General features: G+C 34.0%; 1 protein-coding gene and 1 pseudogene across 1 annotated transcript in view; one reads left to right on the forward strand and one right to left on the reverse strand.

Moving 5' to 3' along the window:
* LOC144372518 (transport and Golgi organization protein 1 homolog) overlaps positions 1–7,847 on the forward strand; it is a 167,566-nt pseudogene extending 159,719 nt beyond the window's left edge.
* Positions 7,848–11,883: 4,036 nt separating this feature from the next.
* LOC144372523 (axin interactor, dorsalization-associated protein-like) overlaps positions 11,884–17,013 on the reverse strand; it is a 67,783-nt gene continuing 62,653 nt past the window's right edge. Inside the window, exons 6-7 of the mRNA XM_078035862.1 lie at positions 12,914–13,036; positions 11,884–12,102 (exon numbers count right to left, since the gene is read on the reverse strand). Coding sequence (XP_077891988.1) covers positions 12,014–12,102; positions 12,914–13,036 — 212 coding nt within the window. The 3' untranslated portion in view covers positions 11,884–12,013. The remainder of the gene's footprint in view (positions 12,103–12,913; positions 13,037–17,013) is intronic.

Here is a 17,013-nt window from a genome sequence, read left to right on the forward strand (position 1 = left end):
AAGTTATCTTCTTATAGAAAAGTGTTGAGGTTACTTGAGTAAGATTGTCACTTCAAACGTAGTCAGCAATTAAGATAATTCAAAAATGACTTGTCTTTTCAATGTTTCAGTATTGTTCCTTTTGGATTTTTTGCCTGTTCATCACTTAAGTGTGCAGTACTTTCTAATCTAAACTCAAAGGCTAGGGCTTTTATTAAGGGTCCCTTTATTTGTAGCCCCAAACACTTCTTTTTTTCTCTAAGCCCAGGAATTTGATGAAGGCTTAGTTCAGACTCATTATATCTTTGTGTTATCTTCAATATGTGGGTAAACCTAGGAGAAAAGTACCTTAAAGTGCCAGCCTTACTTGTAATTCTGAGATTCCTTTTTCTAATGGATCTTGGCCACATACATATATCTTTACTGCCTTTTTAGCTTGTATCCTTTCAAACACAATTTTATATTCTTATAAAGATGTTTTGATTGTTCTTAGTACTCTCAGACTAACTCTTTGTTAATTGGAAACAAAATTCTCTCTGTCCTTCAAGATTCAGTTTTCTCCATATTCCTTCTTAAGCCAGTGGGGAAAATTATTATATTCCTTTAGGCATCATTTATACCTGAAACAGTGAGCTCTTTTATTCTTTAGCATCTTACAAGGTAACTAGTATATTATAGCCACTCATAAAATACTTGCTGAAGAATTAAATGAGAAGCTATATAAGAATATATAATCCCCTTTTTCTATTTGGTATCAATAATCCTTTTTTACTATAGTTCTTCTGATTTATGGAAAATTAAGTTTCAAGTTAATTATCTTTTGAATTGGAACTATGGCTAAAGTAGTACAAGGATAGCAGAAAATAGTATTTTTAAAATCATTAAATGTGGCTACCTTTGTCTCAGTAGATGAACATCTTGAGTTTCATGATCAGAGTTAAAACTTGTCAGTAGATAATACTCTGATCATGGGTCAGTTTGGCTTCTTTTTCTGGTTGACAGACATTATCAAAACTCAGATTTGTCTTTTTGCTTAATTGCAATTCTTTTGAAATATATATCTAAAGTGTCAAAAATGTTCTGTGGTTAATTGCATAGCTAAAAGACATATTCTAGAAGATTTTTTCTTTGACTGACTATATCTTTATTATGGTACCAGTCTTGGATTGAGAAAAGAGTTCCTCCATGACAAAGATATACTTAGTGTCCTACCCATGGCAGAAACGAGAAAAGAATTATCCCCTGCTTTATCCTAATATGTTTAATTATGTTAGGTTGATCAGTCCTGATCTTCCACATTGAAGTAAAGTGAGTTTTTATTATCTTACACACAGGATACTTGCCCTTGGGGCACATGTTGTTTTCACATTTATTTTATTTACTGGTAAATAGAGAATTAAGAGGAGAAATTAGAAAATGTAAGTGATTTGCCAGAGTTTGATTTAGGAAATTGCAGGTTTGAATTCCTATTTTATGTGCCTAAGCATTTTATAGAATTGTGGGAAGTGATATTCACAGAGAAAAACTTTTGATTTGATAACTGGCTTTATTTTAGGAAACTAAGCCAAGAAGAATATGAGAGACTAGAAAGAGAGCAGCGGCTGTCAGCTGCAGATGAAAAGGTGGTTTCCGCTGTACAGGAAGTTAAAAATTACAAGTGAGTTCAGTTTCTAAAGGAGGGTGTCAGTGTCTAATGAACTAGTGTTAGCTTTCTTTTTTAATCTTTTTTTACATTATGTAGATAGAAGAAAATAGCATGGAAGTATAAATAACGAGAGGATATGAATACATTCAATTCACACAGGAGAAAAAATAAATTTCAACTTTACAAATGAAAAATGTTAACAAAAATTTACTTATAGCCAATGGGCAAGACCATAGGGAACTTGGTCAATGCAAACAGTTCTGGGGGTTTTGTATGTTGTAGTAATTCTTTAAGAAATCAATTTGCTGTGTGATGTATCAAGACCCACAAAAGTGTGGCATTTGATAGACCTTGGAAATCTTTTATGGATATAATTTGAAAAAAAGAAAAAAAGTTTTAAGGAGGAAGATATTTCTAGCAGAATTACTTGAGAACACACTGATGAACAGTTAAGGAAATTATAATTTATCATTCAGAATCTCTAGCAATTAAATGATAAATAAGTTATTAGTATTGGGTCTTTATTTTATTTATTTATTTATTTATTTTTGGTGTTTTACTACTAAGCTACATCCTTAGACCTTTTTTTTACTTTGAGACAGGGTCTCAGTTGCATAGGTTCCCACTTAATTGCTGAGACTGACCTCGAACTTGTGATCCTCCTGCCTCAGCTTCCCAATCATTGGGATTACTGGCATGTGGCATTGCACCTGGCCTGTAGTATTAGTTTTGATCACACTGGATTCATATAACTATAGAAATGTTTTTCTTATGTATGATAAAGTCTTTAAAAGTATAGCTGATGGAATAAAGGGAAAATGGTCAGAAATGTTTCAAATGTTATTCAATTGTTGTAATTCTTAGGCGGAGAATTGAAGAGATGGAAGAAGCATTACAGAAAACCAAGCACTCATTTAACAACCAGGTAGTAATTAATACTGTCCTGTAGTTGCAGAATTCTTTGATATCTAATACAGACAATTATAGGCTATTATAATGAGTCCCTAAAAACATATTTTTTAATGTGTTGTCTTTTTCAGATTGCTATGCATGAGAAGAAAGCTCATGATAATTGGGTAAGATTTTTTTCCCCCTTTTCTTTATTTTGTGCATAGCCTACTGCAACTGAATTTGAATATTTTCTCTTTAATAGCTCAAAGCTCATTCTGCAGCAAGAGCTATAGCTGAAGAGAAAAGGGAAGCTGCTAATTTGAGACAGAAGTATGTGATTTTGGTATCTTCCTATATGTTTTATAGTGTTTTAAGGTTATGCTAGATATTATCTATGAAGGAATAGATTGCTGTTTCATAATTCAGAATATTTCTCAATATTCAAGACTATTGGAAATGACCCAAAAGATCGCAGTGCGTCAAGATGAACCCGGGATTGTAAAACCTATGCTGGGAAGACCAAATTTACGAAATCCTCCTCAGAGAGGTAGGGGGCACTTTGTAAAAGGAGCTATTTTATTTCTTGGTGCAGAATGTACATAAATTACTTTTAATTTCTGTGTGTAATGGTTATGAAATAATCTGAATGATTTGCTAAAGCAGGAGGTGAGGGTTGGTGTCAGGGAGAAGGCTGCCTTAAAGTAGTAACACGGCATTGTTGTCTTTAGGTCCACTGAGCCATAATGGCTCTTTTGGTCCATCCCCCATGAATGGTGGAGAATGTTCCCCTCCACTGACAGCAGAGCCAGCTGGGAGACCTCCTTCTGCTACTCTTAATCAAAAAGATATGCCTAGAAACGGATTTGGTGAGCATTCACATGTTGCTTTATAGTAAACTGCTTCAAGGTTTTTTTTTTCCCTTTTGAATATTCTAATGAAAACATAGAATTTGGGCCTGTACAATATATAGAAGATAATTTCTTACTTTATCATAGTGAATGTTTTCTGTAAAATCTGTTCTAGAATAGAAAACATTTTTTTTTCCTGGAGGTCCCTGTATTGTTTTTTTCTTTTAAATTTTACACTGTGAAGTGTAAACCTTTATCTTTAAATTAAATCTCTATGGTGTTCCTTTCCCAAATATTATAAAAGTAGCCTTAAACTTTTTGTAGCATACATATTTCCAACATGAAATACTGAATCTTATTTCAAATTCTAAATAGGACTGTAGTCTTGGTAAGATTGGAAGTCAGGTTATACAGACTAAAGAAAAGCCAGCCTACACATACTTCAAGTCTATAGCTTAAAGTTTAGGACCAGTACTTATTAATCTCCTGTTCTATCAACCCAAGGCAGTTCTTTATTTTACTTAAGTCTCTTCATAAATTGTGATTTACATATTGGGCAACCCATTTTTTTAAAAAAAATATTTTTTAATTGTAGATGGACATGATATTTTTATTTATTTTTTAAATGTGTGCTGAGAATCACATCCAGTGCCTCACACATGCTAGGCAAACACTCTACAACTGAGCTATGACACCAACCCCTGGGCAACCCATTTTTCATGTTGCTTTCTAGTTATTGTTGAACTCTGACCTGTCCACCAGTGGTTTATTTCTTCTGAAAAATACATACAAGGGCTCTGATCTTTCTTTCCCAAGGTCAATGGTAAAGACCTCGTACTGGTCTTCTGAGGCATCTGGGAAACCCGTTGCCTCTGGTAAAGGGACCAAGTAATTTCAAAGAATCTGTAATTGTGGATGGAGGATTTTTATTCTTTTCATGTTAGAATAAGTCTGAATCCATTCTTTGATCTCTAACAGACTCAGGATGTGGTCCAGCTCACATGAACAGCAGCTCCAGAAGTTCTTCTCCAGCTAAGGTGATGAATGAGGGCAAGGTAAGTTCTGTAGTTACTGTGAATCATGTGGTCATGCAGGAACATGTAGCTTTCCTACAGTACTTGCTCTTTGCTTTATCCTTCTTTGTGTTCTATTTGTACTATCCCATTTGTTTTTTAAAAAGCAAACTGTTCCCCAAGAACCTGAGACCCCCTCAGTCTCCACCCTTACTTCTTTGACTGAGCATCCAGTTGGAGTAAGTACTTAGAGGTTGAGAACTGAATTGGGTTTTATTCTGTGCATTTATGGGAAGGATATTCAGAGCATGACACTGATCTTGTTTGCTTTAAACTGCATGCAATATTGAGCTTACTTTTCTCCTTAACTTGGGAATGTTGCTTAAGTGTGTACAACTATAATGAACTACAGAATGTGAAAAGTTATCACTCTAACTTTATATGGTGTTTTGTGTTGAATGTTCTAAGGCAAAGTAAATTCATTATAAATTATATAATTCATCATTTTTATTTTTGTTTGGAAGAATATTATTTAAGAATTCCTCCATTTGTGCAAACCCTATTTTGAGTGATTTGAATTAGATTGGTATCAGATATTCTGTGAAACAATGATCATCTGAAATGACCTCTTGAGCTAGTCCCAAGAAATGGTCTCATTTGTTCACATAAGTGTATTCTCTTGTAACTGTGTTGCTATTATATCTGGTAGGTCTTCTGCAGCTCTATAATAAAATAAATTTTTAATTGTTTAGTTTCAAACCCACTACTCATAGGAAATGATAAATCAATATCTCAAATGGTGTACAGTAAATGAAAGTAAATATTAAAGGCTTGTCTTCCTAATTTGTGTATATAGCACTGTGATGGAAAATACTTCTCAAGTTCCAGTGTATATATATTCCAGGAGTATACATCTCTGGAGAAATCTAAGGGCAGCTTAGATAAGACCCCAAACCCCTTTGTAGTAGAAGATTTAAAAGAGAGCAAAGACCCATTGTTAGAGAGGAATAGAGGTGGGAAAAGCATGGCTTGGAGGCAAAACTGGGATTGAGTTCTTTAATATGCAGTGTGGCCTTCAACAAATTATGATATCCCATTTGCTTTTGTTCCCTCTTATTTAAAACAAGACAGTCTACTTAAAGATCTCAGAGGTTGAATAATATATGAAAGACTTACTGAAGATATAGTAGAATAGTAGCTATTATTACATGAGTAGAGAATGGATTTTTCATTTTATTCTGTTCATTCTTAATATGGAAGTAATGAGCTATTGTGATGAAAGGGAAGTGATGGGGATGGGGGGACTCCCTTTGAAATAGATTGTAGTGAATACAGCATGACATACTGGTCAGAAATCACCTCTGTTAATAACCCCTGCCAGTTCTCTTGCCTTTCCCTTTCCTGTGCAGATATAATCAGTAACAAACTGCTCCCTCTTGTGGCATCCTTCCAACTTCTGTAAGCTGTCAGTGGGAATACACAGGAGGGGTGGGTAGAGTTTTGTTGCACTGATGGTGTTCTCTGGACAGGTTTTGGGTTTTAGCTTTTATAGGTATTGGTACTTTGTCTTAATACACAGGAATTTTAAAACTTTTAACTGCTTTCAAATCTTAAATTGCAGGTTCATATGGCTATGAAAGGGCCCCCTCCTTTCTCAGGGGTACCCTTCATGGGACCCCCGATGGGACGGCCTCCACCACCTCCCATTTGGTATGGACCGCCACTTCAGCACGGTGGGCCTTTTGGGCCTTGGCCAATTCCTCCACCATTTGGTATGATGATTGACTTATAAATCACATTCATCTTCCACTTCTATTGCTTGCTAAAACAGTTGGTTGCTATCTCGGGTCTTAACAATGAAAGGATAAAGCTGAGTACATTTTAACTTTTCCTCCAGTTTTCTGGGACATATGGGACACTACATAATCTTATACTGAGATAGGCAATATCTCTCATAGACAAGGATAAGGGGCTATATACAGAAAAGCCAGAAATATTACTTCTGCAGATGTTTGTTGAAAATCTGTTGATATGCACTGCAATAGATGGAAAGGTGGATGAGACGCATGCCATAACTTAAAATTTTGTCACATATATGAAAATCCTATAACATAAAGTTTGTAATCACCCATAATGGAAGCATAAGCAGTAGGTTATAGAATATAGAAAAGGAAAAGTCAAACCCTCCTTACCTTGAAAAATGTCAGAGGGAAGTGTTAAAGAGGATTTAACTGTGACCTAATAAATGTTCCTGGTTTAATTAGGTGGCTGTGGAAGGCCTTTTCCGAGGGCATGCATGCACCTTGATTCTGATGGCATGTGTAAAGTCCATGCTGAAATACTTCATGAATTTTTAATGGATACAGTAATAAATAGTGAGATTTCCTTTTATCAAAATTTCTTTGATGTAGTAAAGTTCTTATTTCATAATCTATCATCTTGTCATGGTAATACTTCCAAATATAAATGGAGCTCTTGTGAGATAGAAATAATTCTGCAATTATATAGTAGGGAAAGAAAAAAGACAAGCCTGGAGCTAGGTAGAGCCATGTTAAATCCTTAATATGTTACTTCATGGCTGGTTGGTCAAAGGCTATAACCTAAACTTGTTCCATCTCAGTTTGCCTCATCTGGCAAGTCAGGATGTTCACCAGCTGATGTTCTAGGCTTGGGAGAAATTAAAGACTATATTAACATACTTGAAATCACCCTAATTCAGAAATTTCTGGGTATTTACATAACTTCCTTTTTTATTTTCCAGGTCCTGGTATGCGTCCACCAATAGGCTTCAGAGAATATGCACCAGGTGTTACACCTGGAAAATGGGATTTGCCTTTTGACCCTCGTGATTTTTTTCCAGGACCTGCACCAGCACCATTCAGACCTTTAGGCTCATTTGGCCCAAGAGAGTACTTCATTCCTGGTGCCCCATTACCACCTCCAACTCATGGTCCCCAAGACTATGGGCCACCACCTGCTGCAAAAGACTTAATGCCTTCAGGCTTTAAAGATGAACCTCCACCTAATTCTCAAGAGTAGTGAGGGCTGTTCACAGGCCTTAAAACAGGGCCCATAAAATTAACCTCTGACACTTAGTCAGAGTTAAAGGATTATTGGCTTCAAAATATAAAAGTTTATTTTAAATGGTTTATGTTTTCAGAATGAAGCTGCCTTGGCGCAGTATACATTTTGAGCCAAAATATTTTCCCCCTAAATATCCCCCACTTAAGCTAGAGTATCCTTCCAATTTAAAAATGTGCAATAAGGAATACCTTTGTTTTAGTTAATGTAGCATATACAATTGCTAAATGATTTAGAATGTCATAATTATGGACATTTCCTGTGGAAATGCTTTAAGAACTTATATTTCCATTATCCTATTATTAGTGTATTCCAGTTGATAACAGAGAAATGGTGTTTTTTAAGCTTGATTTTTTTTTTCTCTTTCAATATCTGGTCGCAGAGACTGTTGGGCTAAAAATGTTAACTCAAAGATCATAAACTTCATTTTCCTTCTTGCTGAAGTTCTTTGTTGTAATAGTTCATAAAAATTGTTTATTAATATTTCCCAAGTGTCTGTTGATTCATTGGATCGTCATGAGACTTTGTGCCATTGGGGAAGCATGTAAACGCACTCTCAGAACTGAAGATGGTGACTTGGCAGCATATCCCTGTTGCTCACTGTTAAGGAGGCTGGACCTTGGTCAACTGTGGACTTCTACAGAGGATTTCTTTTACTTGTGAGAAGTCTTGTGGCTCTATTTTTGTAGCACATTCATGTACTTTTTTCTAACCACTGTCCATGTGAGAATGCTTTTCTGAGAATGAGTTTACATTAGTAGCAAGAGCTACTGCTTTTGCCATTATTGCATTATAACAGTAAAATATAAGGTGGTATGTTGTGTCTATAAAAAATAAGGAAATTTCTTTTTAAAAATGTACACAACACACTCTTCTCTTTCCCATACCTTCCCACTGATTTTCAAGGAATATGATAAAAAAATTAGAAAAGTATAATACTCTAAGAATGAATGAAACTCTAAGGCTTATAATGTCTTTACTCAGCAACTACGGGCTGAATTAAATTCTTTTTTTTTTTTGATAGATACTCAAACATATTTTATTTAAAAAACAATTAAAGCAAGTCCTGAATCTGTAACTACTGTCTTTAAAACAATGTTTCTAAGAACTAGCTCTCCAGAACTGTAATTTTAATTACAGCAATTTTAACAGTACATTTTAAGAGGTTTAAGATTTAAATAAAATTATAAAAGCCTGATACTTTTGTTTACTGCTAGACCATATTCTTCCATTCTTTTAAATTCTAGAAAGTAATAGGATTGTTGAAACCTAGAACATAACATATCATTGTTTTTTTATGTCCCCTAAGTATTCTCAAAATAGGGGCAAAAGCTTCAGTGTGAAACAAAATCTGTGTGAAACAAAGTCTCTAAACTACTGAAGATAACTCAGAATCAAAATGAATTCTTCCTAAAGGACTCAAATTCTATCTACATAACCTCCATTTAATATTAGAAGCAGCAGCTGTGTGTAAGAGGAAAACCATATAATAGCTTATGCCATTTTTAACCATGTAAAATAAAATTTAAGTCACAAACACCAATTTTGAATGTATCTTTCAACCTCTACAGGACACAAGGCAATGCTGAAGTTACTATAACTTCTAATTTTAAAATAGCATTTAAATAAAGGTGATGTCAGCTAGGAAGATAGATTTTCAAGAAAAGGCAGATTTATTATTTTATTCAAAGCAACAGTAGTTTTCCCTCTAAAGCCTTTTTGGTATTTATTCTATTAGTAAGTTTTAATGCGTTCTACGTAGTTTAACTGAGCAGTTCTGAACCCACCCATAGTTGCCTCTCCTTACATCCATCTGATTGATTGTACCACTTCTGTAGCAAAGCCCAAGGTAGCTGCCCATATACAGGTTGTGTAGAGAATACTGTCCCTTGATTCAAGTATACTTTTGTATCTCAAAAGTTTTAGAAGTCCTCTCCAGCAAATTGTGTTTTAGTTTAGTTACTAAAATCATTTCATTTGTGAAGCAGTAGTGTTTCAACCTGAAAGTATTATTGCTATAATTGTAATTATTGTCCAGTAACTCATCCCCTCCCACACTAGAAAGTAAATTTAAACAACTAATTTGTGAGATACAGATTGCTTTGTGTTAACTGCTTCAAGATAAAATCACCTTTTTTTTGGGGGGGGAGGTTTGGTCATTCTGGTCTGAATTAAAGCTAAGCTGATGACAATGTTCAATTTAAGTTTGTTTAATGCTGATGAAAGACATTCATACAAAGCATCCTCTTTTTTTTTTTTCATATAACCCCATTCTTTGGTGGAAGCTGGGGTTGTGGCTCAGTGGTAGAGTACTTGCCTAGCACAGGCAGGACCCTGGGTTTAATCCTCAGCACCACATAAATAAATAGAGGTTAAAAAAAGCATTCTTATGTGAAGGATGCTAAATGTTTCTTCATATAAATTATCACTTTGAGGGGCTGGGGTTGCATGTGAGGCACTGGGTTTGATCCTCAGCACCACATATAAATATAAAGGTACTGTGTCCATCTACAACCAAAAAAAAAAGGTTTGTTTTTTTTAAATTATCACTTTGATATACATGTTTTATAGTATTAGAGAACAGAAAGAACAATGTATCAGTTTTGCTACATTTTAATAGTAGATTTTAAGGGAGCAACATCAAACATCAGTAACATCAAACAAAAAAGGTACTGAGTACTCCACAGAGTACAGAGTGCTGCCAAGTGCCTTGGAAAGTTTACATGACATGGAGAAGATGAGGCCCTTCTCTTGAGAAGTTTACAGTCTGGAAATTTTGACTACTCAGAGTTTCAGTTGAGTGAACATTTTATTAAGGCAAATTCTTCATTTCCTAGAACTACTGTAGACTGAACTATTTTTGCACTTTTGAAATTAACTCAATCCAGATGAAAGAAAAGACTAAATTTGGTTGATAATTCTTTCAGGCTCATATAGTTTTATGAGTCTAGTAAACAAAACTGACCTAACAGACAACTGAAAAATTAAAGACTAGATCTCTTGAAGTGCAAGGGCTAAAACAACTGTTATTTGTTTTAAAAAGCAAACGGATGGTATGATTAGGGTTTACACTAGTTTAAAAATAGGCCAAGTATTGCATTCCCTTCATGCATTGTTCATTTAAAATAGTGAATATTAAAATACGTGGGTTCTACATGTAACCCACAAAAAAGCTCCTCACAAATCTTTATGTTCTGTGTATCAAATATACACCTTGTGTACTATGAAAGATTTATTTCTCATCAAGTTAAAAGTAATGTAAATAGTGAAATTATAATAGGCTAATAACCTGCATATTTTCATATGAATGTAAATATATCTAAATAGGAAATAAATGGCAGTCATATCTACCTATATTAAAAAAAAATAAAATATCTTTCCAGATGTTGCATACTCATCACTTTATGAAGACAAGGTATGCAGGTTTTAAGGTTTCACAATCAGTTGTCAGAAAAACAGCAGTTGTTCCTAAAGTATCTCATTAGCATCTGACTCAATTATTTTTAGATGACATGATTTAGAAGACGTAAACCCACCCCCAAATTTGTAATTATTCTAAGATGGTTTTAATGTTAACCCTAGAATCATTAATGTTAACCCTAAAAACAATAGCAATGTGATGTAGAACAACTAATCAACATGACTAAAAATGTGCTCACTTTCAGAAAACAATCTGGTCATCTGGAAAAAAAAATCACAGCTACAATCTGGGGAACACTCCCATATAGGATATTGATCTGATCAAGGCACACTATTTCTAAGTAGAACTATCAGATGAGGGTGAATTTAGGCCAGCTCTAAGGAACAGCCTATAAGACAGACCATAACTGATCCAATTTCCTTTCAAAGCAATCTGGTACTATCCTAACCACTTCAATTCAAAAGTTTGAAGTTAATTCAAATCAAAAGACCATATTGGAGCAAAAGTGAGCAAATGTGTAAACTCTAGCACATTCTTATTGCTATATTAAGTTTGAAGATGAGCATACCTACCACAGCAGTATTGTTCCAGGAAGCAGGGTAGGAACAGTGGTAAATTAGGAAACAGGCTATTAATTGCACAATTAATAGGAAAGTAAAAACAAGTTTCAAAATCTACAATAAACCTGTATCCAAAGGAGTCATAACAATGAGGTGCTGGACTTTAGTTCTGTGGTACAGCTTTGCAATGGACTCACTGGCCTATAGGTACGGCTCACTTCTTGCCTCCTGAAGGATGAATATGCTACACAGAGCTATGATGGTTTCTACTGAGTGGTAAAATTCACAGAAATTAGACATTACTCATGTCAGAATAATTCCTTGTGCAAAGTTTGATGTAGATAAAGATAAAGTGGTTTCTTGGTCAATAACTGCAACTTCTTTCTTTTAAAGTCAGTGGGTTTCTTGTATCTGTAACCACAATAGATTTAAAATACTTTGATGATTGATCTACTCCAATGTTACATTCTCGATAAGAGGGACTAAGAAGAAACATGAACTAGTAACCATTAGAACAGTATGAATCCTATATGTATATCACTTACAGTTCTATTACAGTTGGCCCAGGTTTAATCTCATCCATCTCCATGAAAGCAAAACACTTGGTGCTGGTAAACCTTTTTTTTAAGCTTGTAGTGTTTGAATTCAAAGAAGATAGCTGCACCTAAGGAATTAAAACAAACAACATAAGCCAGAGACCACACATTTCTTATGTGTCACCAGAAGCCTATGATTTTACAAAGTAACATGTGTCAAACAGTCTGATGACACAACTGTTGATAACTCACTGTGGCTGTCACTCCAAGCTCTGGTACTAGCATGTCTGAGTGACATTTCTCCATATCATTTAATTCTACAAAGTACAACAAAATTGTATAGCAAGAATCTAAGTTATGTACACAGGTAGAATCATAAACTACCAAAGAATATAAAATATTAAATACCACAAGAAAAACAGAAGTTACTTAAGTATCAGCAGTACCTATAAAAATAGTTTCAATAAGCACCTATATTAGATAGAATAGAAATTTAAGAGTTCCTTTAAAAAAAATTCTACCTTATATCATTTCTCTCTCTCCTGAAACAACCACGCCCAGATTGTCCTTTCCATATTCTTACAAACTAACTGCCAGTTACAGTATCTTTTTACCCAATGCATCTTATTGAAAGAAAAAAAAATAATTTAACTGTTAGAAAGTAATCATTAGGTTCCTAAAAGGACTTAAGGTAATTATTAGGGAACCTGCTTCCTTAACTCTGTATTATAAGAAAAACTTCCCTATCAAATAATATTTAACCACATTATTACACAACTAGATAATGCAACTGCTAATTCTCATATTTTAAAAAAATTGATTTGACTTTAAGTCAATATTCATAACTATGTGACATAAGATCTTGTGTTAAGTACACTATGAACACAAACCCAGATAAGTACTGTGTCCTTAAGAAGTCAGTAACTGATAATTACAAACCTTTGGTTAATTTTTCAATATGCTTCTGGAGCTCAATGTCCACATTAAAATGAACATATGTATCTTCTTTTCTTGAAGCCACAGGAGTATCTTGCACAGGAGTTAAATCTATGCCATTCAGATCTGGAGAAACAATTAAGTTTCTGCTTATGAGCATTCACATATACAGACGGAAAATATAGAAACTGCAAAGGTTACAGTTCCTAAAGAGGCATGGAAAGAGCTGAGAGGAGATTCTCAGGCTAAGAGATTCCTATTTGGTGTGAGCAAGTATGTGAGAGTTGTTGAAGTTCATGGGGTATGTGGAGAGAAATGAATATAGACTGGATAGGAGACCTCATGAAGGGGACAAGGAAGCCTTCACATGGCCAAGTGGACAGAACTTGATCTTCATAGTGAAGTGGTAAAAAGAACAAACATGTTTTTCTTAGGGAATAGCCCACTGTATTTTTCTATGCGAAAAAAAAAAAATCTGGAGTATATAATTTGCCACAATGGAGCTCTGCCACCAATTTCTAACTTTGATCAAGTATGACTTATTTAGAAAAGCCTTTAAACCTAACCTTATCATAATTTCCCTGTTAAGAACCAAAAATGGATGAGAACAGCCAACAAAAACCATTTTGTTAATGAATAATTTTTCATATATATTATCTAAATTCTGGTTATACTGTTTACAACATACCCTGAATTTACAACAACCAGATGGTACGTTATATATATTTTTAATTTTCTGGGTTTTAAAATCTCAGTTTAGTCAAATGCAACATGGACTCATTTAATAACTCCTCAGTGTTTATGTGTTATTCATTTATGTGTCTCAAAAAGCTCAAAAACAATTTAGTACATTTAATAATTAAAAAATATTTACATAAAAATATTTCAGTTTAACATATGCAAAGGTAATTTAACATTTACAACATCGTTAAATATTTTTGTGTTTTAAGTATACTTTCTGAATGAGTATGCAGTTTTACAAATGGCCTATCAAACAATGTAAATATTTTCCAGTATACTATATATTTGATAACTGGTAACATCGGAATTTAAAAGTGTACCAGTATTAGTGCTGTGGATTATGTTCTTTAAATAAATGTTTTTCTTTGTGGTCAATTGATAAAAGTTCCTCCATTTAATTTCAGCACCAATCTGTTCCTTTGGTGCAAAACTATAGATTAAAATAAGCCGTTTGTACTAACTATAGTTATTTCTGTAAAATGGTATAATTTATTCCTTAATCACATCATCATCCCACGGGATTGCTTTCAGGGCATGGATGTTATGGTCGCACCCTATTTCCCTGTCCCCTGATTTTCATCTGCCTCTGTAGGACTCACCTAAGTAGATACCTCAGTAGCACAGGAAGAAGAAGGGGCTGAAGCAGGAGAGATGGGAAAACAGGACATGGGGCTTTGTGGAGAGAAATGAATATAGACTGGGTAGGAGAAGGTGAGGGGTGCTTTTGTTAATCTACATCCTGAAGGCTGTAGCTGCTTTTAAAGACAATGTGTATGTTTAGTCTGCACGTTAGATGGAATCTGAAGAGCAAAAATCTATACAAACTCAAAAGCAAAAGTGAGTGTATAAGTAGGAAATAGTTTTTTGTAAGTCTTTCGAACTATGTTCTGTTATGATCTCTTCTAGGATTTTGCCTCATTATAGAATGCATTAAAGTAAGTTGTCACATATACAAGATCATCCCCTGTCAAAAACTTTGTCCCATATGAGAAAAAAATAATGCAATTTGCCAGTTATTTACCCTTTAAACTAACTGTAATATAGGGATCGATGCACTGTCCAGCATCTTTCAGACCAATTTTCTCAATCCTGATAGTGAGTAATGTCATTCCCGGTTCTAATGGCAACCTTGGTAATAAAGTACCTGGCAACAGAGAAACCTCAATAAAAGTTAGCTCCACCAATAATGCAGAGTAAATACTTTGATAAACAGAAGATATAGCCTACCTCTTAGGAACTAGCTAGGCATTATGTATTTTTATTTCCAAAATTCATGAACATCTGATGTTATACTTTTTTAGAAAAATATTTAATTTTACACATAATATATCTGCATTTCCCAACCATACAATCACCTTTAAGCAGAAATAATAATTTCTATAATAATAGTATATAGTATGTATAATAAAAGTATGTTAAAAACATCACTTGAGGAAGCCCAATGATACATAATAGTATAATATGCTCACATAATATTTATATTCAATATGTACTTCTATATTATATTCAGCATCTTAATATGAAGTGGTAGAACAAAGACAAGAAAAGCTTTTAAAATACTTGTTATACTGTTCTAAAGTCTGAGACATTTAATATCACAGTTGATCAATACATTCTTCTCTTTAGTTACTCCTAATAAAGAAAATAATTTACAATTTGATATTTATGTTTTAATTTAACTATATAGTCTAACTTCTATTCTTCATTCTATTTTGTATGATTTATTCTCTCAGAAATTAGTACTATACAGACTGCCATATAAAATGGCCATTTGTATAACTGAACATTTTCCCCAAAACCAACTAAAATTTTTAAAACTAAAAACCCCCCCAGAACAACATGACAACATTCACCCACCAAGAACTTATGAAGGAAGAAATCAACTGTTCAGTATGTTCCCTTTTTTGAAACTGACAATAGAGAACAGATGCAAATAAGCTGATTTTAATCAAGTATGTATACAGAACCTCAAAATACACTTAACAAAAGATTTTGGTTGATGTTTTTCAAGTTTCTATTCAACAATGTGTTATGCTACTTTTAATGAGTTATTTGAAATACATGAAGTAATCAACACACTACATTTGAAAATACACATTTGATTGATGGCAAATGTGGCTTGAGGAAATTTTGGGAGGTGATGGGAATGTTCTGAACTTGTATAGTGATGGCAGATGCAAAACTCTATAGAGGTGTCAAAAATCGATGAATTTTATACTTACATAAGGGAAATGTTATGAAATGCAAATTATACCTCAACAGTGCTGTTAAAAATGTATTACTTTCTAATTTAAACAAATATCAAGACAATATAGACAAATGCAACAATGGGAAGGCCTGGAGGCTGCATTCCACTGTTGCATTAACAAACCTAAATGGGCTCAGGCTGATATCATTAAATATACACATAATACCTTTTATGCATCTTCTTAGATTGACAAATGAGGGTACTTTTAGAAGAGGGGCTTGTACCTGGACATCTGGGATGAACTTCAGAAAGTTAAGAAACACTTCTGAAATTTTATGAAAAATGTGAATATGTATACATTTATATTTATATATATACATACTATTCATATATGAATTTTTCTGCAGAAAAGTTCATTCTATTATGTAGTACATGGCTGTATAAATATGCTACAGTTTATGTACACATTCTTGTGTTGATAGACATTTGAATTACTTCAAGTGTTTGGATATAGTTAACAGGCTCTTCTGAACATCTTCTAGTGCCCATAAGCACCCATTTCTGAAACAGAGGAATCACTAAGTCACCTGGAATGTTACCTCCATACCTACTATGTAATGACAATCCATTTCCCAAGGTGGTTGTGCCAACTTTTATTCCTAGCCCAAGTGCAGTAGTGTTCCCATTGCTCCACATCCTCATTAGGTACTGTTTTCTCAGATTCTTCATGTTAGCCAATTTTGGTATAAAGAGATCAATCATTTTAATTTGCATTCCTCTGAAGATTAATAAGGTTGAGCACCTTTTAGAATAAATCAAATATATGATTTCCTCTTTTCTGAAGTGTGTTCAATTATTTTGCTCGATTTTCTATTGAGATGTCTATCTTGTTGAGCTGTAGGAGGTCTCTATTATTTTGCTGGACAAATGTTTTACAAATAGCTTCTTAGTAGTTTTCCTTTATAAAGACTTTTTGTTGAAGTAGAGCATATACATTTTAAAATGCACAAATTGTTAGTATAGTTTGCTGAACTTCCACAAAGTGAATACACCTGTATAACTAGTATCAGATCTAGGTAAGATATGATCAGCCTCCTGGGAGTGTCCTTCCCCCCACCCTATGCAATTCACTCTTCCAAAGATAGCAACCATTGCTAACTTCTAACACCAAGTG

This window comes from Ictidomys tridecemlineatus, unplaced genomic scaffold (assembly GCF_052094955.1).
Source record: "Ictidomys tridecemlineatus isolate mIctTri1 unplaced genomic scaffold, mIctTri1.hap1 Scaffold_113, whole genome shotgun sequence".
NCBI classification, from domain to species: Eukaryota; Metazoa; Chordata; class Mammalia; order Rodentia; family Sciuridae; genus Ictidomys; species Ictidomys tridecemlineatus.